At 43.5% G+C, this 27,481-nt stretch overlaps 1 protein-coding gene across 1 annotated transcript in view; it reads right to left on the bottom strand.

Annotated features, from left to right (window-relative positions):
- Positions 1–27,481, bottom strand: part of LOC147317572 (zinc finger SWIM domain-containing protein 6-like) — a 48,629-nt gene that overhangs the window by 7,645 nt on the left and 13,503 nt on the right. Inside the window, exons 2-10 of the mRNA XM_086314655.1 lie at positions 15,059–15,415; positions 13,417–13,565; positions 11,673–11,823; positions 9,938–10,117; positions 8,103–8,273; positions 7,790–7,936; positions 7,042–7,188; positions 6,095–6,355; positions 4,785–4,920 (exon numbers count right to left, since the gene is read on the bottom strand). Of these exons, the coding sequence (XP_086170781.1) occupies positions 4,785–4,920; positions 6,095–6,355; positions 7,042–7,188; positions 7,790–7,936; positions 8,103–8,273; positions 9,938–10,117; positions 11,673–11,823; positions 13,417–13,565; positions 15,059–15,415 (1,699 nt within the window). The remainder of the gene's footprint in view (positions 1–4,784; positions 4,921–6,094; positions 6,356–7,041; positions 7,189–7,789; positions 7,937–8,102; positions 8,274–9,937; positions 10,118–11,672; positions 11,824–13,416; positions 13,566–15,058; positions 15,416–27,481) is intronic.

The raw sequence follows: 27,481 nt of genomic DNA, 5'->3' as shown, positions 1-27,481 counted from the left end.
TGCTTAAGGACCTGGATTTGCTGAAGAATACCTCAATGTAGGAGAGGTAAATGAACCCTCATGAACTTCTCCAAAGTATTCAATCCAACCACAAGTACAGTTTAATCCCAGCCAGCTAATATAATTAGTGCAAAATGCTGCACATCTAAATCCAACACCAATTTACTGTGTGCTTACAGTATAATAAAAAACTGTAACAAACGGTTCTTTACAGGTTTGCCATGGTTTGAAGTAATTGCGTATAAATATATTATCTAAAAAGAAACAGAGTGATCGGTAAGAGGCAATCAATTCCTGTGAGGGTCAGTGAGAAGGGTTTGTCGCTCTGGTGTCAAATGTCTCCTGCGGCACTGTAGCACGCTGTCACATCTGAAAGGGGCAGAAATATGCAATACAGTCAACGTGGAGGCAGCTGGCAACAGATTACAGAAGAGGAGCCTGTGACGAGGCAGTGATGGGTAAACCAGCGTTTAGGGTCACACATTCACGTGCCCATGTAAGAAGAATGAAATGCGTAACACTTTGCAGAAAAGCTGCAAGGATACAATGATAAAAAGCAGTGCGTGCAGGTTTTACCTAAATCCTGAGGCCCTTTGGGTTTCTGGTCTGCATCACCATGACTACTGACCTCTTTACCTCTTTCTCTGTTCCCCCTTTGACTGTAAACACCCTTCACTTCCAGAATTTATCAGCTAAGTGACACATCCGGTGGAAGACCATACACAAACTCCTGTGGGATAAAACCTGCAGAACACCTGGCAGCAGGGATGAAGTCATACATGAACGAGATGAGCAGATATTTTAGCCGTCAGGAGCCTAGGATGCTAAAAACGACATTTGCTTTGAGTGATGCTTTTTGAGGAACATGTTCTACATTAAAGTCATCACTGTCGCAGTCACATGAAAATCTGTGTTTAAAATATCATTCTCGAGAGGTTTGTTTATTTCCGTGCACTTGGATTTTCTGCAACTCACAGATGAGCATGTTTCTTTATATTGTTCAATAAATTTCATACAATACAATAAATACATGTGCATGAGCAAAGTGATTGCAAATACACTGCCTGTACGTGTGTGAGAGTTTGTGTAGTGGTGATTCTTTATAGCTTTGTGTGGACAGACAGTAAACTATTATATGCAGAGGTAGAAGGCAACAAGGGACAGACTTAAAGATTTCACTGACTGATAGTAAAATTGTATTGTATAAAACATTATATTTCAAAGGGAAATCAACCCATTACATTACTAGTATTTCTTTTGGCAGTGTGGTTTACGTCTATTTCTTTCACTGGGACCAGCACGATAGTATTGCGTTGTTTACATGTCCCACATCAATGATTCCCAGCATCTTAATCTGAAAGTCATGTAAAAAAAAAAAAAAAAAGAGAGACTAGATAGGGGTTTTACTATGCAGACTAAAGAAAAAAGCCACCAAAGCATTGGGTAAGGCACATTAGCTGTTAACAGTAGATCTCAATGTCACACGACATCAGCTGATACGCTTCTGTGTGTCCTACTGAAACATCTAGAGGTAGGCGGATCTAACCAAATATCCATAGGCACATTTACATTCCAGGTCACAGTCATGATCAGTGCTTTATAGGTTTAAAGTATCGGTAATAGTATCGGTAATACTGGCCATGTATTCACTTGTTATCAGCTCTATACCAAAATTTGCATTATCACACAGCGCTAACAGAATCTCATATAGGGTATACAATTTAAACTGCTCTAACGTTCTGTCAACTGTTGCTCATGCAAGCCGCTTTGCAGCCCGCCTTGATCCCAGCTCGTCCTTATCATGCCACGTCTGACGATGTCATATCACCAATGCCTGCTGTGTTGTGCACCACAGGTCTTTCTCCTTCCCCCCCGTCTGGAAATAATAATCGTCTTTGGAATAAAGTGGTCCCGACTGAAATGATGGCTGCTACCTGTGTGCACTGGTGATGTATCAGTCTCATCTTATCCTCAGACGGCAATCGTGATATAGAGTACTTTATATTCAAAGATTATGGATTATGCAGAGGATCAAAGGTTGTGGATTACAGCGAAGATCCAGAGTCATTAGCATTGGAAGGCTCATATCTCATATGGAAATCACATATGATAACAGGCGACTGGGATTTGTTTCTTTGGCTTCCAAAAGAGTTGAGATAAGCACCGTCTCTGGAGAGGCAGTGAGCTTCTTCTTCTCTTTCTTCTTCCTCTTCTTCCTCTGTGGCTGCAGTCAAATTCTGGGCAGCCCCTGAACTAGTAGGCAGCTTCTCTGTTTTTGTGTTGGCCGCTAACGTCGAGCCATTGCACGGCATATGCTGCTCTTACACACTTTAATTAACCTCATCCAAGACACATAAACTCCCAGGCACTTTAAAATACTCTCATGGATATGCATGCACACATGGAGGCAGTCTGACTTCCTCTCATTTGCAAAAAAGCCGTTTTAAGACCAACTGTGACAGAGGAGAAAAATCGAGAATGCAAGTAGAAAGAAAAAAAGTGTGTGAGAGAGAGTGTGTGTGTACAAGAGAGCGAGAGAGAGAGAGCTAGACTTTCTTTCTCTCTCCTTGTATCAATGATAGTGTTATAATAGGTCCATTAAAATAGCCCTGGTTACTTTACCTCCTCCTCTATATTTAACTGTCCACCGTCCCGTGGGAGCGGGAAGGTATATGCTATCACATTACACTACGCTACATTACACACATTCATTATGTGCTGAGTAGACACCCCTGGCTCCCAGGAGCACCCATAAGTGGCCGTATTATTCTAAATCGACGCATTCACGCCAAAGGAGTGAGGATGGAGGAGCGGAGGAGAAGGAAACAAAAAAAAAAAAAAAAAAAAAAAGGTGACGGGAAGTAGCAAGGGAGGGAAGGGAGTGGCTGACTCAGGGAAAACAGGCTTGGGACTTGGGTTTAGAGGGAATGGAAGGGACACACCAGCTGGATTTGCAACCTTGAAACCACACTGAGAAATCCAAACCATCTCGTTTTGGTTTTGTAAGTGTGTTATTTACATCCTGACGCCTCTAAATGGTTAACTGTAGAAAGGTGCAAGGGATGCGCTTCTTGTCTTTTAGTTCTCCATTCGGCCAACTGTGACACATCACGAGAACCCGAAAAAGTTAAAAAGAAGAACAAGAATCGCTTCATTTTTAGTCGTTCACAAATCATTTGCTAGTTTTACAGTGATGGACTTCGCAAGGCTTAGGTTTGTAGAAACATAACAAACATCTTCCTCCTCTGTGTCCTCTCCCCGTTGGCTCGGCATATGCATGTGTTTGTGTGTGCGTGTGTGAATCCTCCTCATTACAGCCACACTAATTATACTCTCATTAATGTAATTAATATTCACTGATCCAGCTCCCACTAGTCACAACATCAAAACACAGCAGCGCAGACTGATTAACGTACATACACATGTCCACATTGTCCACAGATGAATACACACAGGAGCTTAATATAGAGAGATCACACGGACAACGCACAGGCCAGCAAACAGCGTGGAATTCCCTTCAAAACACAGACGCACACTGAGCTGCAGACATTACAAGCTTTAAAGCTTGAAGATAAGCTTGCACAAATAGGAGGGATCTTAAACTTGAGGAGATTTTTTTTTCTCAAATCGCTTCAATCCTCACTCAGATTTTAAGCGAGGGTGACTAGGTCGTCTATGAATCAGAAGGTTGGTGAATCGCTGGCTCATGCAGTTTGCATCGTCATATCCTCGGGGAGGTTAGTGAACACCAAATCGCACGTTACAGCTTCAGACTGACGGACCAACAACAGCACAAATAAGAGTATCCCACAGAGCAGTTACGCCACATATTTTTGACACTGCCCCCATCTGACAACAGATGCTCTCTGCAGGTAGACGGGCAGCCAACGCCAATGCACTACCACAGCTGAACCGTAATTTCCCCACCAGTGTGTGTGATCGTCAGACAGTGCTTAGAATAGAGCGCTGTATGGGTGTGTGTGTGAATGGATAAGAGTGGCTTGTAGTAAAAAGTGCTTTGAGTCCGCAGAGTAGAAAAGTGTTACATGAGCATCAGTCCATTTTACCATTTATAAGCCGCACGTAAATATTTTATGGTTATACAGGATGCGAGGATACATCATATAGTGGGTTGGGGCGTGCATACCAATATTCAGCTGTTCACATATTAGTGTGCTGCACAGGTAAGCTCATTTGTTTTTCAGAAATCTGTAAAACACACTCAGGATCATCACTGAGTGGTAACTTAAAACTTTGTGGCCATGGATGCTAACATGGATGCTACTGCTTCACGATCACCAGTTTTTCTCTCCCACAACAGCTCCTATTAGAGCGTGAGGCACTGCTCCATCTCTGATTGTTTTACTCATTACTTCATAGGAAATCTCCAAAGCTCAAAAAAGTTTTATTTGAGAGTCCAAACAGGGCCTCTCTACATCTAGAGCCTTCTCCTCAATAGTCACCTTAACTACACCTGTAAAGTTTCATAGCTGTCCCTTGCATGTTTATGACACCATCATGTTGACAAAACCCATCCACAGACAGACATATAAACACCTGCCAAGCTTTGGTAATAGTTAAAGAAGGTGCCCAGGATCACATTCTGCCATGATGACATGGCACAGACGGAGACACACACACACACACACACACACATGCACGCACACACGCAGACGCACAAAGTGAAAACAAAGCGAGACCTGCTGTCACAGCTGGTAAAAATCTGATTTACAAGGTTTTGACATGATTACGGAAACAAGCCCACACAAACACAGGAGACCTACCGCATGGCTCTCAGTGCAATTTTGTACGCCAGTTCAGCGTCGTGAGGTAGGAGAGAGGTGAAGAGATAGCGGGCGAAGGTGTGCATGGGGACACTTTCTCTGTGGACGATCTCTCCGAGGCCAGAGTACGGACCAGCTGTGACAAAAAGCACAAGAAAACAATATAAACACACCGAGAAAAGTGGGTCCTTTTTAGCTATGGAACACACAGGAGGAAGAAGTGTGTCCTCAAGTTATTATATTTTATAATATTTACCATACAATTAACACATTCTGGTATTGCTGCACATTAAGTCATTATTTTCCTGTTGCACACTGACGAGTGATTTATCTGGTCTGTCCCTCGTAGCCAGGAAGCAGTGAAGCCACGCGGCATTAAAACAAACTTTGACGTCAAAAACCATATGGCCGTGTGTGCAGCCTTGGCCTCACACTTTTCCTTCCCTCCCCCTCTTCCTGTGCTTCCCCCCTCATCTCTGGTGGGTTATTTTAAACCCCAACAGGCTTCTAAGCCACAGACCACATCACACAGTGGCGCGGCTGCAGTCTCCAGGGACCCACAGAGGCCTCGGAGCCCGGTGCTCTATTAGTAACGGAGCCAGAGGTGGGTGGTCGCGCCAGGGATGAGGCAGGGTTGGGGTTTGGGTGGGGATTGGAGTAGTTTGACTGGGCTGGGCCCTCAGGGATGAGCCACCACCGCACCCCTCCTCCTCCTCTTCCTCCTTCTCGTTTTCCCATAACCAAACCCCATTCTGCTCTAGCTCCACTCCTGTGAATGTACACACTGGTGTGCGTGCACGCATATATGTGTGCTGACACAATACCCCTGGTGTTACTGTGTAAAGAGCTCATTTTGGTCTGGCCCAGGGCAGCTCAGCCTCTATTTGCACCACAAAATGAAAGGATAATAAATAGCGAGACAGAGTCAAAAGTGTTTTTCCTGTTTTAGCAGGAATGTGTAGGCTCTTGGTGTGTGGGAGGTAGAGGAAGAACAGGGAGGAGGTGTGCCTATATATAGATAGATTTAAATATATAGATATTATATATAGAGAGAAAGAGAGCTATAGGGAAATATGGTGAAAAAAAGTAAATTGTAAACAGGTTACACTTATGAAAAGAGCTTTAGACTTTATCTCTCATTCACCCATACAGCATGCTGGAGTTCAGTGCTGCCTCAGCACACTTTATCATGTGGACAGGAGGAGCACACACCCACTTGACCACGTTGGGAGCAACCATTTAAATGTAAATTTAAAAAAACCAAACCAAAACAAAAGTATAGTTGGAATATATTCTGTTATCTCTCTTACCCTCCAGCAAGAAGACGGCCTGTTTACGGAAGATTTTGACCAGGGAGTCGTCCAGTTCCACTTCCTGCAGCTTGGCCAAGAGCTGCTCTTCATTGCGACACACCTTTTCTTGAGCATACAGCCCATCGGGCATCACCCGCTGCTGGCCTAGGCCGATCAGAGCGGTCTCCACGGCCAGCGCCACGTACGATTCGCCGTCCCCCAGCAATCGTTGCACGGGCATCCGCTGGAGGTCCGCTCGGCTTACAACGCTGGAGCAATCTATGAAGAGGGAAAAGGAGAAGACAAAGAGGCAGATGAGAAGAAATGAGTCAGCATAAACTGGCTGGGAATGTTTGTGTAATTCTCTGAGGCGCTGAACAATAGAGGAGTCCGTCTCCTGTGAAAAACACACTGTGTTCGTCACACAGTGCAGGTCTTAATCCAGTGACCACCCAAAATAAAGATCGACCCCTTAGGAGCATTCCTCTGTTCGCTGCTCTTCCTCAGAGGAGTGGGCTATTTCTGTAAGCAGGAGACGCACCGAGGGACGGAGCAATCGCAGAGAGTAGGCGAGGAGAATTTGAAAAACATGGTGAAGAATAAGACAAAGAGAGTGAAGGTGAAGCTACACTTAAACTATGCTTTGTATAGACTAAAAATTACTCCACTATAATCGATGAGATAGAAATATACATGGAGAGTATAAATTTCCTATCTCATGTTAAAAATCAGTCCTATAGAATTAGAACAAACATCTGTGCTAAATTACACAAAAACATCTGTATTTTCATGACTTGTTTGTGTGTAGTAGCTGATTTTTCCATGTAGATACATAAAGACAGACACATGAATCACTTTGTAAAAGGGTGTGGGATGAATAAAGAATACGATAAAGTCGCATTTTGATGTGTGTGGGGTTTTTTTTGTAGCTATTTAAGAGGCCAGTTTCCATAAACCAGCAGTACCTGAGAGGTCTAAGCAGGTGTTAGAGCCCTCCTCGCCCACTCGTCCTGACTCTGTTAGGGTGCTGAACAGGGTGCCAATGGGATCCAGGGGATGCCCCACCCAGCCCTCCATGTTGGTTATGGAAGTGTGGCCTTTATGGAGCAACTCTAGAAAAGGACAAAGCAAACGGGGACACGTCTCAGTGCAAAAACTGACAACATCTTAAAGTAATAATGCACATCATTAGCCTCTGCAAGCTGAACAGCATATTAACACATATACACACAAATAACCACTGTCTGTCCCAGCAAGACCTCATCTTAATTCTTCCACCCCTTAAAGTGAAATGCGCAAGGGTATGAAAACTAATATGCACAGAGCTGTCATCCATACCTGATTAAGAAACAGCAGCGATAGGCCCCATAAACTACCAAAAATCAATACAGACCATATCTCAGCAATGGCATGAGTATTTGTTATTTTTCAGTACCTTGCATGAAGAGCTCATCTACTCTGAAGTTTGGCAAGAGTAATTAGATGTTTAGAAGTTACACTTTACGGAGGCAAAAGGATTCACAGGAACTGAAAGCATTTCTGGCTTGTTCCTTTTTAAATTTTCCTTTGAGATTATTAGGCATTATATATGATATCACAGTGAGCTGGTGTTGTTTGTAGGTAATTAGTGAGTTTCCAAGAATGGTTTGCTGCCAAATTGGATTCTGAGAATAAAAAAATAAATAAGGCTTGAATACCGCAATTTAGTTTCACCTTTCTTGTGCCTACGAAAGTGCTCCAGTTGCCTCTGCTGTTGCCTTCGTAACGTATTGACCACGGCGATGGCCAGACGGAGGGCTTCTCTCGGGTAACCGTGGGAACGCAGGGCGTCCACCCTGGCGCAGGCTGTTGGGACATGCTCTGAGGGAAAGACAGAAGTTTTAAAACCAGCGTTTTTCTCTCACCTCCTGGACAATCTCAGTTCGGCTCACTCTGTATAAATAACTTTTCTGGCACGTGCTCACTCACACCTCCACACACACACACACACACACACACCCACACACACCTCCACACACACACTCACCGTGCCATAAGGGCCAACCACGTGAGTCGAAGAGAGAACCCTCCTGGTTGTCATGGTAACAGTAGTTGGCGTAGAGGTCACTGGCAATGATGTGCTGGAGGTGTCGGTCCTGCCAGTGCAGGTCGCAGGCCTCGATGGCCCGTGTGAACACAGTCCTGTGGGGGCGCATCTCTGAAGGAGAAGGAAAGGTGAGGTGAGAAAAAGATGGATAACAGCCAAACGCTCGATAATTTGTGGACTTCTTTTTGTCTTAAAAGACAGCCCTAGCATTTCAATAGCTTAATTTTTTGACATAAGCATAATTGCTCCGCCCCAAAAAAAACAAAAAACCATCACTCGGAAGATTGGCAGCTTGATCTGGCTTGTGTACCACAGAAAATCTGCTGTGGTGTTTTAAAGCCGGAAAGCAAACAGCAATCTAAGCGGCCTCCTCTCGACTCCAGCAGACCGGATTCACACAGCAATTATGTGGGGCAGGAAAATTATTGTGTTTTTGCAGTTGTTGGGTTAATGTATGGAATTGTACTTCTCGTTGTTGAGTTGAGATTTATCGTCGACGCGGTTTTTCTCGGTTTCTTTTGTTTTGTCCATCTTGTAAGAAAATAAAATGTGTATGAAAACAAACAGGAAAAGAAAAAAAAAATGGAAATCTGTTGTTTCATCTCCAGCACATGCGTGGCTCTTTTAGCTTGGAATTGCTGCCTGTGTAAAATTATCTTTTAGGACAAATACTGGATAGAGACAGACTGATAAGCGAACACACACATATGCCCACCCTGTAGCCAAAGCTCCTGAGCCCTTTCACAGTGAGGCAACAATTCTTTGATTTACAATTTTTAATTCATTTTAAATAAACCGAATATGAGTCACACCAATATGAAATTGAACTTCTCTGCTGACATCATGATTTAAAAAAAAAAAAAAAAACTTTCTTTTTTCTTGTTCATTTTTGAATCGATCGTTAAAAGAAAGCATCTTCTTCTCCTTGTCCGAATCAGGGTCACGGAGGGGCGAGAGGCAAGGCCGTGTTCATTTTGACAGCAAACTTGAGATGATTCAGTAAAAAAAATAAAGTGTAGACTTTTGTCGTGGTTTTACCAGTGAGAGTTGCTCCACACGATTTAACAAAGCGTCTTATTTGCCTTAACATCTAATGTGGAATGTGTTCATATGCCTACTTTTCTCTTCCTTCCAAGTTTTGACATTTTGTCTTTTCATGAAAAACAGAGAACCGTTTCTCATGGACAGATCAATTGTGTGCACCTAACCTCACTGCACCACAGATCACATTCCTGCCTTTCTGAACAAATTAATTAGTTCTTATTGGATCTCGTCAATGTGTTTCAGCATATCTTCTGTCCTTGTGCTTTGATTTCTATGTAATTATTGTCTGAATTACACAAAAAATGAAGGTAATTATTGGTCAACAAAATTAATTAGCTGGCCGCCGGGCAAACATACAGAGGTAGACATCCAGTCGCACTCATATTCACACCTATGGCCAATCAGCAATCAGCAACCTAGCCCCATCCCCATGTTTCTGAACTATGGGAACAGAGAGAGGCCACATAGACACGGAGAGAACACACAAAGGTTGGACTCAAACCTTGGACCAGGTGATGTTGCTAACAGCACCACCGTGAATGGACTAAATTTATGGGAAAGAAATTTGCCAAAACAGTTCTTTGGTTGCTCGCTATTCATTCCTGCACAACAGATCTTGGAGGTGCCACAGCTGTGACGAGACTCACCTCTCACCTGCTACAACTGCCAGACACGTGTCACGACCAATAAATACGTTATTGACAGACATACAAAACCTGTCGATGTCTTACCTTGGTTGCCATGGGCGCCCTGAGGCAGTGAGTGGGTGAGGTTGGGCAGCTCGTTGCCGTGGTTACCGTCCTCCCAGGGGCAAACGTCCACACTGTTCCATCTGCGCAGCTGGCGCAGCCATGATGACTTCTGCTCCGGTTTACAGTGGGGGTTCAGTACGATGCACATCCACAGGGCACCTGGACACACACACAAACACACACTTCAGTTACCTGCCATACTTCTCAGTTTGTAACAGTGATGTAAGCAATGAGTCATACAAAAGCCAATAAAGTGTGTCTTTTGAGATTTAAAATACCTTTAATACAGATATCATGTGAGATTGAAAGCTCGGGGCTGTTTTTACACCCTAACACTGTTTCTTGTTCTTTTAGGAGCACATTTTACGTGCTGCCGCCATCTTGCACTGGAATACAAAACTCTGTGAAAACAGAGAACTTGACTAGTCCCGAGGCAACGCTGACTGCACACACATCATTTTAGAGTAAATTGGAACAAACAGAATATGAAAAGTGGCTATGTCTCTGGGGATACAAGCACAATCGGGGATTTTACTCTCCAGACTCCAAGAGATATGTATACACTCACATTGTGTGTGTGTGTGTGTGTGTGTGTGAGTGTGAGTGTGTGAGTGTGAGTGTGAGTGTGAGAGAGAGAGAGAGAGAGAGAGAGAGAGAGAGAGAGAGAGAGAGAGAGAGAGAGAGAGAGAGAGAGAGAGACTGTGTGTGACTGTATTCTACAGATGCATATGTGTGCAGACAGAGTTTGGGAGGAAGGACGAAGGCAAGGACATAGACAGAATAAGAAGGGAGAAGAAAACACGGCGGAGAACAGAGAGAAAGTGTAAAAAGGAGGGGGTGAGGGGAGAAAATGAAATGGGGGCGCGGATGATGTGGACGAGAAGACACGGGTGAGGACAAGTGAATGAGGCAAGGCTTTGTGTCTGGAGGAGAGGAGTAGCTGCAACTCAAAGAGGAGCAAGACAAAAGAGGGAGCGAGGGGGAGAGAGAGCGAGAGAGAGAGAGGGAAAAAGAGAGCGGCGCCAAGAGGCAGCATTTACCACACATCAGGGGGAGTGATAAGGACTTGGGAAGAAGGTTTTGAAGTGTGGACTTCAAAGAGACCGTGCACACACACACACTTCCAAAAATACGTGGGATTGAAACAGATGAGATCACTGCGCTGTCCTCGCAAAGTGCAGAACAAGACCAAAGGGAGAAAACGAACATCATCATCAACAACAAAAACAACAACAACAGCAGCAACCAAGGCATTAGAGAAAGAACAACAAAGACGCGGAGACAACACGGCTGCTGTCCTGGTGATGAGCCCGCTGGTTTTGCGGCTTGTGAGGATGTGCTTTGCTGTAGGTACAGCACGTCTGTCAGGAGAACTACAGGATGTATCAAGCCGAGCGAGAGCACGGCGAGCGGCACTCTGTCACATCAGCTTAATATGTAATGAGATGAGTCTGAAAACACTGCAGAGGTTATAACATTTAGGGTTTCAGCACGATGCATTAAATAGCTTGTAATTCACAAAGACACTTTTATACACCACCAGTCACAGTGAGAAAGTGACTGGGCTGTCAGTGACAAGTGTGTGCGGGACAAAAACAAAAACAAAAAAAAAACACAACACCTTTGTGTCGATTTTTGCTAAATCCGTCTAGGCAAAGAGGTGTGTGCACATTTATAGGACAGTATGTGCGTGTGCAGTGTTTCTCGCTCTCACCCAGCTCATCCCAGAGCTGTCTGTACTTGTCGGTCATGGTGGTGCCCTGCTGTCTCCACAGCGCCAGCCGAGGGTCTGCCATGAACTGTTCTGTGATCAGTGTTAACATCCTCGCTCCGTTGGAGTCACGCATCTTCAGCATCTCCCTCACCTAGAGGAGGACACAAGAGGGACAGGCCCGCGCACACATGTAGTTTACAGCAGCCGAGGAACAAAGAGCAGCGATAACACGAGCGGCACGTTGTTCTAACATCGTGTGCGCGCTGAAATATTCATGGCACGTACGCAGGCTTAAATCAATGAAGAACACAACTTTTATGCCTCGGGATGGCGCAAAACACATGTAGCACATTTAAAGATGGCCGGGCATGTTTTCATATCTACTGTGTGTAATCTGTTGATCTTGGTGATAGAGGTAAATACAGTGGCAGCAAACATTTATATTTTAATCTTGCAGCTACTGCACTTGTCAACGGTCAAATCAGGTTTAATGGTCGCATGACAAAATTCCTCTCATTCTCGTCGTGTTTTGTTTCCTTAAAACGCTGTTTTAAATACTTACTGTGCTTTTTAAATCCAGTTCTTGACACAGAAACGGAATAATCATTTATGTTTTCTAAATAGTTCTCCGATTTCACTTAGGGGTTTTAATATTCTGCAAAACTAGATGTCACAAAGAAAATCCATTCATTACATTACATACAATATGGCATCATTAAAAAAATTAAAAAGAATGAGAATCCAACTTCAATAAAATCAGTTACTAGAAGAAAAAAGTAAACATGTTTCTTTGTGCATAAACAGCAGCGATAGTTTTCTCTTCTCTACTTCACTTTTCGTGAGAAGCGCTAATCACAAGAGGGACTGGTTTATTGTAAACTATGGTGGTCAGCAACTTCTTCTAGGAGGCATTAACACTCTTGGGTGTGCAGGAATATCAAATATTAATCTGATTTGCTACTTCTTTAAAGACAGGGGAGGGGATTTTTCAGTGAAACACCAGAAAAACAAAAAACAGTCAATTTCAACTTTGCAACATGTGCGGAGACAACACTCACGCACACACACACACGCATGGACACTTGCAGTAGATTCAAAAGTTCAAATGCAGTGGATGTGTGTTTTAGATTTAAGGGGAGCTCTGCGTAAGCGCAAGTGCGTACGTGACTCTCGATGTGGGCGTGCACGTCTGTGTAAGCATATACGCGGCTGTTAGTGGGCGTGCGCGCGCACTGAAATGAATATAACAGGCAACAAAGAGCATGAAGCCGAGAGATATTCTAAAAGCCAGGCGGACTGGATGATAATGGCCTTGGCTTGCAGTCTTTACATAGCACACAGCGCATTAATGCTGGTCTAGCTCTGCCACTGTAATACCAGGTAACGGAGCGAACGGCACGTCTCTCATGTAATCATTTAATCACGGGTACAAAGGAGCATACAGCGCGAGCTTTCGCCTTCCGATACCTCTCTCTTTCTTCATCTTACAGTGTCTGTCCCTCCTGCAATTAGCTCCAGCATGACGTTCAGTGTATGTGCTCTCTGTATTATGTTGTTTTTACTCCTGCTTCTTATAAAAGTGCGCTAACATTATGGAGAAAATATTTATTCAAAGTAGCTGTTTGTTCTTGTGAGAAAGACAAAAGAGCAACGTGAACGTGTCCGTGACTGGCAGGGCTGGTATGTACTGTATGAGAGCTGGTGTGTTTTGTACGTGTATGTGGGAGTGTTCCTGGGTCTTGACCTTGCTGAAGAGCAGGTTGAGCTGCTTGCCCGAGCCGTGGTATCCTCCCTGGGACAGGAAGAGCTTGACCTGCTCCTGAACCTGCTCCTCATCCAGGTGCCAGCAGTTCTCATCATCCACACTAGCTCCCGCTGTGGGGTCCGGGGCCCCTACACACACACACACACACACACACACACACACACACACACACACACACACACACACACACACACACACACACACACACACACACACACACACACACACACACACACACACACACTTCAAATCTTAAATGTGCATAAGGCCATAACATTTTTTCCCCTCATTATCTCTTATCCTAATTAATACTATGGCATTTTTGGTATAGGACATTTGTGAATATATATTTGTCAAATAAAACCCCGTGCAGATTTTATATTCCAGGTAATGAGATGAAAGTCAGTTTAATTTTGTTCATGAAAAGCACAAAAACAGTGCACTTTGATCTTAGCAAACACAGTTAAAAGCTAAGTCTACAAAAAAAACCCCAAAAAAACATCTCTTTCCAAGTTCATTTGCCCTTCCTTTTAAGAAAAAGATCAAAAATATCTCCATAAATAGCCACGAAATTTAAAAAAAAAAAAAAGACTGACAATGTAACTCATCTTTCTACACCTTTATGTCCTATGACTACAGCAACCTGCAAGTGCACTACTCGTACTGCAGGCAGCAATGTGGTGTTTTGTTTCTATAACATTACCAAGCACACATCAGCAAAGCCATTTAGCTATTTGATCTTAACAATAGACAAACTTGCCACCATTGCATTTTAATAAAACTAATTTTAATATAACATAACGTCATTATTTCAGTGCCGCCCTCAATAATTAAACTGCATTACCGATTAAGCAAATTAACTGGTTTCACTGAGATAGATTTTTGTTAAAAGCATGCAATAACAAATTGAGTTTTAAAGATGTCTTTCCGAAGACTCGCTGAGGAGACGCTCAAACTGAGAACCTGAACAGGAGTAACTCTGCTAGCAAGAGTTAGTTTACATTTCTAGAGCTATCGATGGCTCATTGACAGGTCTCTTCATTCTCAAAAGACTCTGTCTCTTCTGTTCTCAGTCTTCTTTTTTTGGCCCTCCTTCTCAGTTTCCTTTGCTCAAGTCTGTTTCCTGTGTCCCGTTATTTTTGGACACCTCCCCATAACTTCTTTTCTTCCAGTTACAAAGCAGCAACACACACAGACAAAAAAAAAAAAACGCATCCAGACTCTTTTATGCCTTTTTGTGCTTCTTGGTTTCCTTGGTTTCTCTTCCCGAGTTGTTTGCCCTTCTATTTGTACTTGCTGCTTACCTCTTCTGGGTAAGCAGTAAGTACAGCATTGATAACAAGAGATAAACAAATCTGTCTAGTAACCTCTTGATCTGTATCTCTGCATTGTTATATCTCTCTCTCTCACTCTCAGAGGTAAAGAAGAGCTCTATAGTGTTGATTGCAGCCACAGAATCTCTGCTTGCCGTCTGGCTCTTATTAATGAGTAACATTGATCTCGCCACACTTCACCTTCGCCTCGCAGTCAATACGTGCGCACGTAGAGGCTGTTAAAACCCACATGCGATCTTAAACATGCCCATTACCTCACAAAGACACTAACACACAGGTTTCCTCACCGTGGACCTGATTGATCTCAGAGTTCTGTGACAGAATCTCGTCTGCCAGTTTCTGCGCAGTAGGCAGAACCTCAGTGTGGTGGACTGATATCAGATACTGGACGAACTTCTGCAGCTGGTCTCTGCTCATCTGGAAGAGGGTTTCCGAGATGGGCAGGTGCAGCTTGACCTGTTCCGGTTTCCGTACTCTGTAAAGCGACAGCGCCACTACATGGGCGCAATAGAAGATGTCCTTGTTTCCACAAGTGCACGTTACCGCCGTGATCTTGCAACGATCAAAGCTCACGCTGACGCTGCAAACGAGCTCCGGTGACGAGGGGGTGGCGGGGTCCGTCACTGTGCCGCTCAGGTGGAAGCCTGAAAATGTTAGAAACAAAAGAGAACGTGCTTTGTTTTAGGAACGTTTTTGTTAAATCCTTCATTGTTTTCCATTTGTCTTTGCAACTAAAACAACAAGCCAAGCTACAGAAACAGCAGACAACTAAGCAACGTCTTATATAATACAGGGACATAACCACCATCAGCCACTAGTTAACGGTGCTTACACTCTTCTTTGTAGAATTGGTTTACTTTGGAGGGTTTTTAAGCATGAAAGGTCTGTTTAGGGTGATGCTAATAGATCTCAGCTGGAGATGGTCCAGGTCCTGTAGTCCCAGACTATGACACTACCACCACCATGTTTGACTGTTGGTATGTTGTTCTTTTTATGAAATACTGTGTTACTTTTGAGCCAGATTTAAGAATATACAAATGACCACAACTGTTAGTATTGCTGAATCATGAAAGCTGACCTTAACTGAGACAAGTAAGGCCTGCAGTTCTTTAGATCATACGCTGGGTTCTTTTGTGACCTCCTCGATGAATCATCGATGCACTCTTAGAGCTCATTATGGCCATTCTTGGATAGGTTCACCACTATTCCAAGTTTTCTCTATTTGTGGATAATGCTTCTCACTGTGGTTTGCTTGAGTAAAAGGGGCTAGTCTAAGGTAGCCACATGAGGTAGTACAGCGTTTGAAGCTTCTGCATTGGATTGAGTTTTTAGTCAAGAAGGTTGCTGCTTGGTTTACAGATCTACAGACACACAGAGGCAACAAGACGTTTTGTACTACAGCAGCTAGTTCACCAAGTGTGCTCTTTAATAAATGACACTACTGTGCACATTGTCTACAAGAATGAATAAACTTAGGATGGAGTTATGTTAAACAGACTCACTCGGCCGCAGTCACCTGCCAAAGGCCCCATGTTCTCTTATCAGTATGATCAGGACCAGCTGCAGTCTACTACCATTACTGTGAGTGAGAGTAGAAGGGCCTGACAGAAATCTAGATGCAGGAAACTGCTGATCCACGGCAAAAGGAATTGAGAAAGAGATAAGGAAGTGAGCAGCGTGCTTGACTTTTCCAGTATGAATTATACAGGCTCTCATTTGAATATAATGTTTGATCTTGTCCTGACTGCACCATCCAGAGGCGTGGCTAGTCATTATTCGAGAATACATATGAATGAACCAGGTGGGGGTTCCCAGCAGTGGCCTAAAACACACACTTATGAGCATATGAAAGAGACACACATATGGGCACACACACACATATTCAGGCACAGCGTGCGATCATGCATTTATTAATAATGGGAGTGGTTAGCAGAGGCCAGGAGTAGCTTATGAATGCATTTATGCGCTCAAGAGAGAACTCTGAAATTCATGTGGACCATGCAAAGACATACATATGTTTATCAAAGGACCGAGCGCGTACATAGATGTGATATCAAGCATGTATTAACGCATATATCAAAGTGTTTTCTGGGGCTCTATATTTGGTATGAAGGGAGGGGCAGGAGTTGAATATTTTATAGGATATAGATGGAAATGAGTGGAGGATTATTCAGGAAAGCTAAACAGAGGTCAAAATAGACACCCTTCTTTCTTTGTCCTCAATGAGTGGAATAAGAAAGCGGGTGACTAAAATAGTGATAATGTGAAATGTCAGCATTGTCCCTAAAGCAGCTTCTAGAAAAGCATAGTTGGAAACTTCATTTAAATATCTTGCATATCACAAGGCTGTCAATAGCTGTTGTCTTACAGTTTTTGCCAACAAGTTTTAGTTAGTCCTGCATCTAATAGCATTTCATACTTGGTGACCACTTTCATTGGTTTATTCCTTCTTTTTAGCCAACAATTTCAAGCATTTATTTATACATTTATATCCTTTCAATAGTAACTATTTTAATGACATGGTATGCTTTCAGCTAGTCATTTAAAACTCTTAATTCATTTTATCCAGACATTTTAGTTTGTTTATTTCACTTTTATCTCACCATTTCAACTGTTAATCAATACATCTGGCTAAATATTTCAGTAGCAAGCCATACCATTAGCTTCTCATTTCAGAGTCTTCATTTAAAATTTTACTGAGCTAATTTAAATGTTTATTCATTATTTTTAGTTAACAATTAGCTAACAAACTGTGGATACTTTTCTCAATATTTAAGCTGTTAATACATTAAGGAAACAATTTCAATTTCAACCAATTTTTTAAACTATTAATTTCAAACTTTTTAATTTAGCATTGAATGGCATACTTAGCATAGCATACTTTGACTTTTATTTGTTTTAACAGTTAGCTAACAATTTCACTTACAAGGCATGCATTTGGGTAATCATTTTAAACCACTTTAAACGGTTTAGTTATAGTTTAACAGTTGAAATAGTGAAAATAATCATTTTAACAGTTAGCTAACAATTTAAATTACAAGCCAATTTAAATTATTGTTGCTTAACTAACAATTTTATTTCTTTATCTATATTTTTAGTTAACAAACTTAACTTCTAGCTTTACTTTGAGTAAACTTTAGATAACCACTTCACGTGTTTATCTAAACTGTGAATAAACTATGTGTTCCTATTTATTTTGACTGTCTGTTTTCTGCTTCACATCCATTAACTTCAGTTAGCAGTTAACTTTTCTTCTCAAGCCTCTTCAGGCCCCTCCATTCTTAAATTGCTTTGAATTCCCCCCCCCTTTTGGATTAGTTGAGCATTTGTGTCCATTTAATGCTTGTTCCCTTGGATGAGAATAGTTGCTATCGGTTTTATGAGACGGATGCCTAATATAAATCTATCAATACAACATTCAAAAAGCTCTATCAGCATGAATGTAATTGGAGTTTGTAAAACAGAAAGAGCAATGAATTATGATATTTACCCTTTCGCTTAGCATTATCTGCAAACTAAGAAATGCTGGCTGCAAAAACCTAACACTGCACAACACTGCCATGGAGATATGCGTTTCCATTCTGAAAGCCAGCTGGCAGAGGAAACACATGTTTGTTAACAATATCCACAGTAGATTGAGTGTGGATCAAATATGGCAGCCACTCGCATCTGCAGTGATCAAAGCCTATATGTCTCCAGCTGTGGGAGACTCCAGCACTGAGACAATCTTAAACTAGACAAAAACGCTGACATGGTGCACCTGGTTGTAGAGCAGAAAGCTAGCTTATTAAGCTGTAAAAACAAAAAAAACATACAAATGAGGATTTTGTTTGTAACTCTTGCTGCTACATTTAGTCTGTCGGTACGTGCGTGTGTGTGCGTGCACGCGGATGTCAAGCTTGTGTTTCGAGAGTGGCCCCTGGTCCACAGAGGGGGGAGAAAGAGAGAACATCAAAAACATGTGGGGCTTAGAGAGCCCAAAAAAAAATGAACCTTTGATACAATTGCACACACACACACACACACACACACACACACACACACACACACACACACACACGGTTGTAAAACCAGCTGCACTTTAAAAACCAAAACTATTTTTCTTTCTCATAGAGAAAATGAACAGGGATACTTTTTGGATTCAGAACACATGGAGTATAAAACACTGAACAGCGATAAAAGACTTGCGTATTTAAAAAGCTAAATTCTGTCGTGTTTCCCTTGCTTTAATAGGCATTCTCACTCTCTCCCCTTCCAAGCCCTTTTCATCCATCCACATTCCCACAGCTCTTTCTCTCTCACTCTCTGACAGATGGGTAGGTAATGAGTTTCGCCTTTCCCCGTCCAATCGTCTGGGCACCAAAACCTGCCCCCCACGCCAAAAATGCCCTTTTAATTTAGCCAAGCGCTGAGTACAGGGATATTACTGTTTAGATACACGCACTAGCACACACACACACACACACAAACACACCTCCCATGACTCCTGGTTGGGTGGGTATGAAACCTTCAATGTCTCATGTGCTAGCTATTAAAGAGCCTGGTTTCCCCCTCACCCAGTCCACCCAGCTTTCCTCCCCAAGTGGTACTCAGGGCTCTTTTCTGTGCATGTTCAAGAGGCCAGTGTTGGCTTTCAAAGTAACCATGGCGGCCATTTTTAGAACAAGGCCTCTGTGAGGTTGCCCTAGAAACCCCTTCTGACCGCCCTGGTGAAATCACACTTGGCCCAAAACACAGAGGAAACAGGCAATGACAGTGTGTGAAAGAGTGAGTGAGAATGTGTGTGTGTGTGTGTGTGTGTGTGTGTATATAAAGCTAGCTAGCTTGCTAGACAGCTAAACAGACAGACAGATAGATATCCAAAAATGTCTGTGGACCACCCACACTCTTTGGGTGACCCACATCAAAGCATTCTTTCATATTGCACTTCGATCTTTCATTCTCAAATTGTGTAAGTGCAGATTAGCCAGTATGTGACGTCTTGACCAGCTATGACCACTTCTGCTTATTCCAAAAACAAGGGCCCCCCTGAAATGCCAGATTTGTGCTCTTATTTCAGGGAGGAAAGACCTGGGCTAAGACCTGCAGCTCCTTCAACGTACGTCTGCTGTGACGGAAGAATGCCACCTTTATATGCTCCCTATGAAACAGGATTTAGCTTCCCACATGAAGGCAGTTGGTGGGGAGAGGGGGTTTGCTTCGCTAAGCACAAAAGTGCCCAGTGTTCCAAAATCAGTGAACTAAATTAGATTGAGCAACATACATATATTTCCGCAATCAAATTAAGATTCCAAGTCAATGGAGAAAATTCAGGCCCAGCAGTGGGAAGGTCATTAAGTTTATTGGCTGAATTGGTCCATGAGTGACTGTCACCTAAATCTAATATGGCACCCTGCAGTTCAGACAGCACTCATCCTTTCTGTGTGTGTGTGTGTGTGTGTGTGTGTGTGTGTGTGTGTGTGTGTGTGTGAGAGAGTTTGTTTGTGTGTGATTTATTCTGAAAAAATGATGCATTTGAATGAAAAAACAAAAGACAACAAACAAAACCAAAAAAAAAAAAAAAGAACCAAGATTAAACAAATGGGCCGGTATGAAAGCAAGTTAACAAAGGCAAAGAGGGAGAAACAGCCAGAGCAAATATTTAAGGCCCAGTCGCCTGCACAGATTCACTTTAGCCTTGCACATTAATCAAATTACCTCGTGGGCTGTAGACAGAGAGAGAGCAACACCTAAATCCGACTCTGCCCTGCTAGAGCTTCTCTGATCCAGAGGGGACCACCTGCAGCAGTGTGAGCTTTAACATGGGATCCTATTTTATGTTGACCAAAGATAGCCTGCTTAAACCTAACAGAGAAAAGGCTATTGGCCTGGAATCCAATCCATTTGGTCGGACTAAACTGAGAGGCCCTGCTGAAAGGAGATCTGAACTGCTACAAGGCTAGAAAAGGGACATAAACTGATGAACAACCCCCACCCTCTAACACGCCATCCCACCCACAGCTAAAGGAGCATTTCCTTCGTCGCAGCTCCTTGAACTGGCCCAATTAATAAGGTTACAAAGACGTACACAAGGCTATGCAGCATCTAAAAGGGTAGGTCTGTGTGAGTAACAATAAGTGCATGCGTGTGTGGTCCTATAAGGAAGAACCCATACAGAGACTATAAACAGACATCAGAGCTATTCTGCAGGAGACCTTGCTCCAGGCGTGTGTGTGTGTGTGTGTGTGTGTGTGTGTGTGTGTGTGTGTGTCCTAGGTATGGGACAGGCTTGAATAACACAACTGAGCTCCAGGGGCAGCCATATTCATGCCTTAAACCCACTGGTGCACCAAAAAAAAAAAAAAAAAAAAAGTATTTTTCCTCCCCGGGTGTGTTTTCATCACCCACACATTTACACATGCATATTTGTACACAAACACACACACAAGCTCCCAGTCCGAATGCTTATCCTGACAAGACACACATAAGCATAAATTAATGTTCTGAGATATTCTATGAATTTCAATGCATTTACTTCCGTTTGAGATTCTGACAGCAAAATCTGAATGTTAATCATAGGGACGGGAGGGAAAGTATACGTGTATGTCTGTGTGTTTGTGTCTACGTGCGAGTGTGCGCGCACGCTGACGGATGTGTGGGTGATTGGAGTTGTCATCAGCTGGCGGTTGAAATGACAGTCGACTACTGGGCTGCTGCCACTTCGTTGCCACGCGGTACATCAGGAATGACTTGCAATTTTCTAACTATCACTTTCAAAATGGATTCTAATTTTGCTGGATTGGGCCTGTCAGACAGAGATGGTGTTACTGCTCTGCTGACGGATCCCAAAGGTTGGTGTTCAAGAAAATGACCAGTATAAGAAGACAGTGAAGCCTCTCGTCATGGACGGGCTTGAGACAAGAGGAAAAAAAAACAAAACAAAAAAAAAAAAAACAGTTTAAGGGATATTCATTAGAAAATGTTGGGGAACAGGGATAACCAGCTAGCATGACTCTATATAAAAAGATACATAAAAGTCTGTAAAAGTTTATTAGGCCTCAGTCACACAGGCCTAGAGACTGATTGGCCATCTGAGAACCACCAGTTGAGATTGAAAAACCTCCCTGAAAGGTCACCAGTATTTTGCATGAGGGATGCCAGCTTGACTGCAAATACTTTCAGCTACTTCCCACAGTGGATGGATCCACATATCGATTTGGCACAGATTTTATGTGACACAATCCTCCAGTTTATCTGGGCTTATGATGGGCCACTAGGAGAACACTAGCTGTTGGCATCCTGAGGCGTTCTTTGCCTTCAGTCAGACCAGAAAGCATAAAAAGTGAATGACATCCCACGACTTCAAGTGATGGGAAATGAGCAGCATAAACATTGTTGAAATTCCATGCAAACGACTGAAATAATCACTTATAAGAAGAATACAGCCGACTGACATATGATCAGATAGTAAATATATTAGAAGGCTGCTTAGGCGACCAGAGCCTGGAATGGAGGCAAGTGACCAGCAGTCAGCTGCAAACCTATAGCTGACGAGCAGATCATCTACAGTGTGTACTGAGCACAAAAGTTGCAGCTAACACATTTCAAAAGCCACAAATTTTCCTTTGAGGCAAGCATTTTCAATTTCCGGTTTGTGTTGCACTTCTCAGTTTCACTACTGCATGAAGACTCGATGGCAAGTGTTTGCAGTCGAGTTAGTGTCTCCCGTTCCAAAAATGGGCAACTGAAGCAAACTGCTTATAATCAAAGCAATCATAACTGTACACTTCTTTGCAACCAATTTCATCTTCTGACTACAAACAACCTGGTCAGGAAATACATATTTATCCCTAATGACCTGTGGTTGCCAGGAGGTCACTGACCAGTCTCTAGGCCAGGGTGACTAGGATTTTAGTAATCAGTTTCATAGTGACTACCATCAACATCCTGCAATCACTCACCAACTGGTTAGGGAAATTTACATTTTTTCCTTACAACCAGTAATTGCCCGGTGAACATGGCTGGCATTCAGACCTGTGTGACTGTGAGAAACTAAAATTGGGGTCTAACAAAACGTGCTATGTTAGTTGTATTTAAGTATTTAACGCTTAAGTCTAAAATTACTATTAGGTGTAATTTCACCTGTGTGGTATTGGGTGAACTGTTCCTTTAGTTGGTATCCAACAAATTTCTGTCACTTGATAAGTTAGCAGCCTGCTAATTCTGTCTCCCATCTGTAAATTAACTATACATTATCCCAATCCATGTGCAAGGTTCATTAGTGTGAATGAAATTACAGATGGCTGGAAATGAATGCGTGTAATTAGCAGAAGTCTGTCCCAGAAGACCCACGCAAGGTATAGATGAAGGTAAAGGGATCCATTGAAAAGCCATTGTTTGCTACTACAGCACTTGAGTAACTTTCTGGTGGGAAACCTATAGAGTAAGTTGAGACAGTAAAGCACTAGCCTTGTTCAAAATGAGCTGGTCTGTTCAGTAGACAAAGTAAAAGGAATAAATGGGGATTATTGAAAAGTGTGTTTTTCAGCTTTTATGCAAAATCTGCATGCAGAAACTCCCAGACTGACATGCAAAATAGATTGTAGATGCGTTTCGTTCACTTAATCTGAACTTTGACCCAGAAATCCTTTGGCGATAATGCAGCTTTTAGAAGTTTGTCGAGCCACTAAAGCTCAAATATTAAAATCGATAATAGAAAAAAAAAAGAAAAAAAAAGAGCAAGTGTGGTTTAAATAAAAAAAGATTCTGTAAATGCAGCACAGCGCACAGACAAAAAGCCACTGTGAAAGTTAATGCTGCTGAAAGTGAACAGAATTTATTTGCATATGAAAATAGCTGGGCACTAATGGCACTGGACTGAAAACTGCAGCATGACTGCGAGTGCACATGCGTGGGTTATGTGCGTGTTTTTAGGTTCACTTCTCCACGCCAGGAAATAACCTTACTCTCTTTACCCTTCCCATTTCATTTGGAAAGTCACCCGACACACTCTCTCACACACACACACACACACACACACACACACACACACACACACACACACACACACAAAACCCCACCCCTTGACACACACTCATGATTCCTTCATGCATGCACGCATACTGGCTTCAGTGACTCCCTGCAGTCAACCTCCTTCTGCTCACAAACAGCCCCTCCTCTTTCCTTTTTCTCTCTCCAATAACTGACTCCTCCCCTGTTCCCCCTCCCATGACACGCACACTCGCACACTCACACACACACACACACACACACACACACACACACACACATGCAGAATGTTGCCTAGCCCTAAGCTGACCTGCTGTGTGTGTACTGACGTCACACTATAGACAAGGAGAGGCATCATTCCAGACAGACACGAACACGTGCGCACACACACACACAGGCCCCAGCCGAGGGGGAAGCTGCATTCCAGCACAGGCCCACAGACACACAAACACACATCACCACGCCTGGCGGTGGGAAGCATGGGGAGCACTCAGCTGTAGCGGGGAGGAGGGGGAGGATGGCGGGTAGGGGGGGGGGGGGGGGGGGGGGTTTCAGAGGAGGGAGGAGGGAGCGATGGCTCTGAGCCAGTGTTCCTCTGAGCTCAGCACTTCCCCTTTCAGCTCCAGCCAGCCGCCAGTTTGCGTAACGCAGCCAATGTAGCCATGCTGGCTTTTTTTAACCCCTTCTTTCCTGGAGTCACTGAGGTCACACTGGCTGTTCTCTGTTCGCCGGCGCGTGCTACATCCTGCCATAAAGCTGCCTCTGCCGGCACCCCCCCCCCCCATCTCGGAGCGTCCTGTTAGAGCATCAGGCCTGCTGGCATGCTACTTGTGCTTCTGCCTTACCTGGCAGAGATGGAAGCAGGTGCACATGTGTGTTAGTGCCACAGTGAAATGTACAAAAAAGTTATTTATCGTCTCCCTGCACAAAGAAAATAAACAAATCTACATGGAACAATTAAACAGGTGGGCAGTCTATTGGAAAGTGACCTGGCTTCATCAGCGACACCCCAGATAAGACAAAACTGTGCAACAGCTACAGCAGCAGTTTTCAAACACCATAACTGAAAAATATGTAGCTTGCACAATAATCAGTTTGACCATTAAAAAGGGAAAAACCTGACACAGGTAAGGTGTCTGTGCACTGCATCTATTCCTCTGTGTATCTGCTGACCTTCTCTCCACTCTATACCCGAAGTGATGTGAGGCTTCATGCATCAGATGTGCCGCCTACCCCCCTCCCTAAAAAGACAAACAAAAAAAAAAAAGACCCAGTGGAAAGTGTCATAGCTCACACTAACCACAGCAGACACAGTCCACGGTGGCAGGATGGGCAGAGTGGGGGTTCGGGGTGTGGGGGATGGGATGGAGGAAGAAAGGAGGGGAGGTTCTCTCACATTTAATATCGCTTGACACGCGTCATCCAGCATCTCTCAAACAGTAGCTGAGCCTGTGTCAAAGCCGTGGCCCTGTCAAAGATCCTGCGCATACAGGACGCACCTTGTGCTCTCTCACACACACACACACACACACACACACACACAAAACAAAGGCAACCCAAAGACAAATAACTCAGCCACCTGGCGCCTTGATCGACGGGCTGTTGCAGAGAACGGGAATAGCTGGGATGAAGACAAGTGAGGGAAAGAAGAGAACGGGCAGGAAGGAGGGGGAGCACGAGAAAGGTTGATGTCTCTGCTGAATCGAGGTGGTCGATTCGCTTGCCTGCGGGCTATTCCTGTAAATATTGACGTTGATGTTAGCACCACTCTCTTAAGGATAAGCTATAAAGCAAAGGGGGGTGGGGGGGTGGGAGAGAGTCAGATTTACTCTGTGCAAACTGTAAGCATCTGAAATCACACGCTACGCTCGGCCTTCAGAAAGCAAGTCGAAGGGGAAAGGATGAGAGACTTTTCAGGGTGAGGACCTGAAACACATGGGGGAACTGAGATCTCTCTCGGTAGGTTTACAACTCACTCCTCTCCTTTCCCCTCTCTCGCTCGCTCGCTCTCTCTCTGGATGGTTAAGGTTTCCATTCTTGGACTAAAAGCAGGCAGCTGACATCAAAACCTTCAGAGAGACCCTTATTTCCCAGAAACAGCTCTGGTTTCATGTAAATAGCTGCCTTTCATGGCTACATTGAGATAAATTGCACCCTGCTGGACAAGAGGGGGGACAATATTCACCCTGGAGCCTCTTTTGTTGACATCCGTGTGCGTTGCCATGACAATGTGTGTCTGTCCGGTGTTGGGTCTATATGCATGTACATTCAGGGGGCAAGCACACACACACACAGTGCAAAATATGCAGACAATAAAAATATGAACACAAGTATCTTCTTTGTCAAACACACAAAACACCGGTTGCACAAAATATTACAAAGAATACTAAAACAAGCGTGACCGAAACACAGTTTCAAGCTAGACTTCATTCTAACCATCATGTCCTTGTGAAGGCCTGTAGGCAGAGAAGTCTATTACTAATCATCCTCACATTAAAAAAAAAAAAAAAAAAAAAAAAAGGGGGGGGGGGGGGGGGGAAACTAATCCAAGAATGACAACACCCTTTCCAAAACCCTCCAGAGGACCTCGTCCAGTTGACTGGGAATTAATCTGCCAGAGGAATGCAATGATGCTTGAATTCATTTTTAGCACATTAACAGACTAATTCTCAGGTTGCTCAACATGCACATAGTCTGTATCGTTTTAAACTTTAAAAAATGAATTACTGTGATTGCCAGTACACCCAAAGTACCTCCAGATTATTTGATCGAATTACCTCAAATTAGCATTTTCATAAATGACAGAAGAATAATCGTATCCTTACCCAATTATGCTGATTACATCTCTTCAGAGACTAGTGAAGTGAAGCGCTATGTCACCTCTGAGACCACATCAAACAGAGGCCAACAGCTTTGTTTATATTTTACTATGCGCTCACACTTTGATATCCTCATTATGTTCATTTGGGATGCCAGACTGCTGAAGGAGGAGAGGATAGAAGGGGGTTTGATTGGGGAACGAGGGGGTGAGCTGAGGGGGGGTCACTTGCCCGCCACCACATCCACTGTACGGGGCATCGAGGGGCCTGCATGTTAACCGTAAGGATAGAAAAGATTATGTGTGCATGTGTGTGAGAGAATCACCTCCCGTGGGCAAGTCAGCATTCACCCATGAAGTAGGTCAGTGAAATTTGCCCAAATTAGGTCAGAGGCAGTCAATGGGTGCCATCCTGAACAAGAGAAAGGATAAAAGGGAGGGAGTGAGAGATAGACACAGAAGAGGGGTTGGTGGGGCGGGGGTCTATAAGGTTAGGAGAGCAGAACCAAGCGGCTTACTTCATCTCAGCTTTAACACTCAGTTAATTACTGTTGCACTGGTCCATACAAAAAAATACATGCACACCAAAAAAAGAAAGCAGCCTCAAAGTGAGGGCCCAAAGCAGAGTTCTTCATAACTTCAAGCCTGTCACTATTTCTCTATTCAAACATTGCTGGTATCAGAATCAGTGCACATCAAAAGCCCGTTTTGATTGAAAATGCTCTTGAAAAGCAGTCCGATTCAGTTACAGCGCTTAGGTTTGATTATTTAGCGGCCCCACCTCCTGACTCTGCCCCCTCAAGCTGTTTGGACGGTAGTTTCTTTTGTCATATGCCTCCACGTCTTGCAGCTCCTTCCACGCCCCACCCGCCCCTGCTTCCCTCCCTGTTTTGAGGAATCCACG

This window comes from Aulonocara sp. 'chitande type north' Nkhata Bay, linkage group LG12, assembly GCF_057382095.1.
Source record: "Aulonocara sp. 'chitande type north' Nkhata Bay isolate Kocher_YH1m ecotype deep benthic linkage group LG12, A_spYH_male_GT1.1, whole genome shotgun sequence".
Taxonomy (NCBI): domain Eukaryota; kingdom Metazoa; phylum Chordata; class Actinopteri; order Cichliformes; family Cichlidae; genus Aulonocara; species Aulonocara sp. 'chitande type north' Nkhata Bay.
Note: the sequence above shows the minus strand (reverse complement) of the source record. Positions and strands in the feature narration are given on the sequence as shown.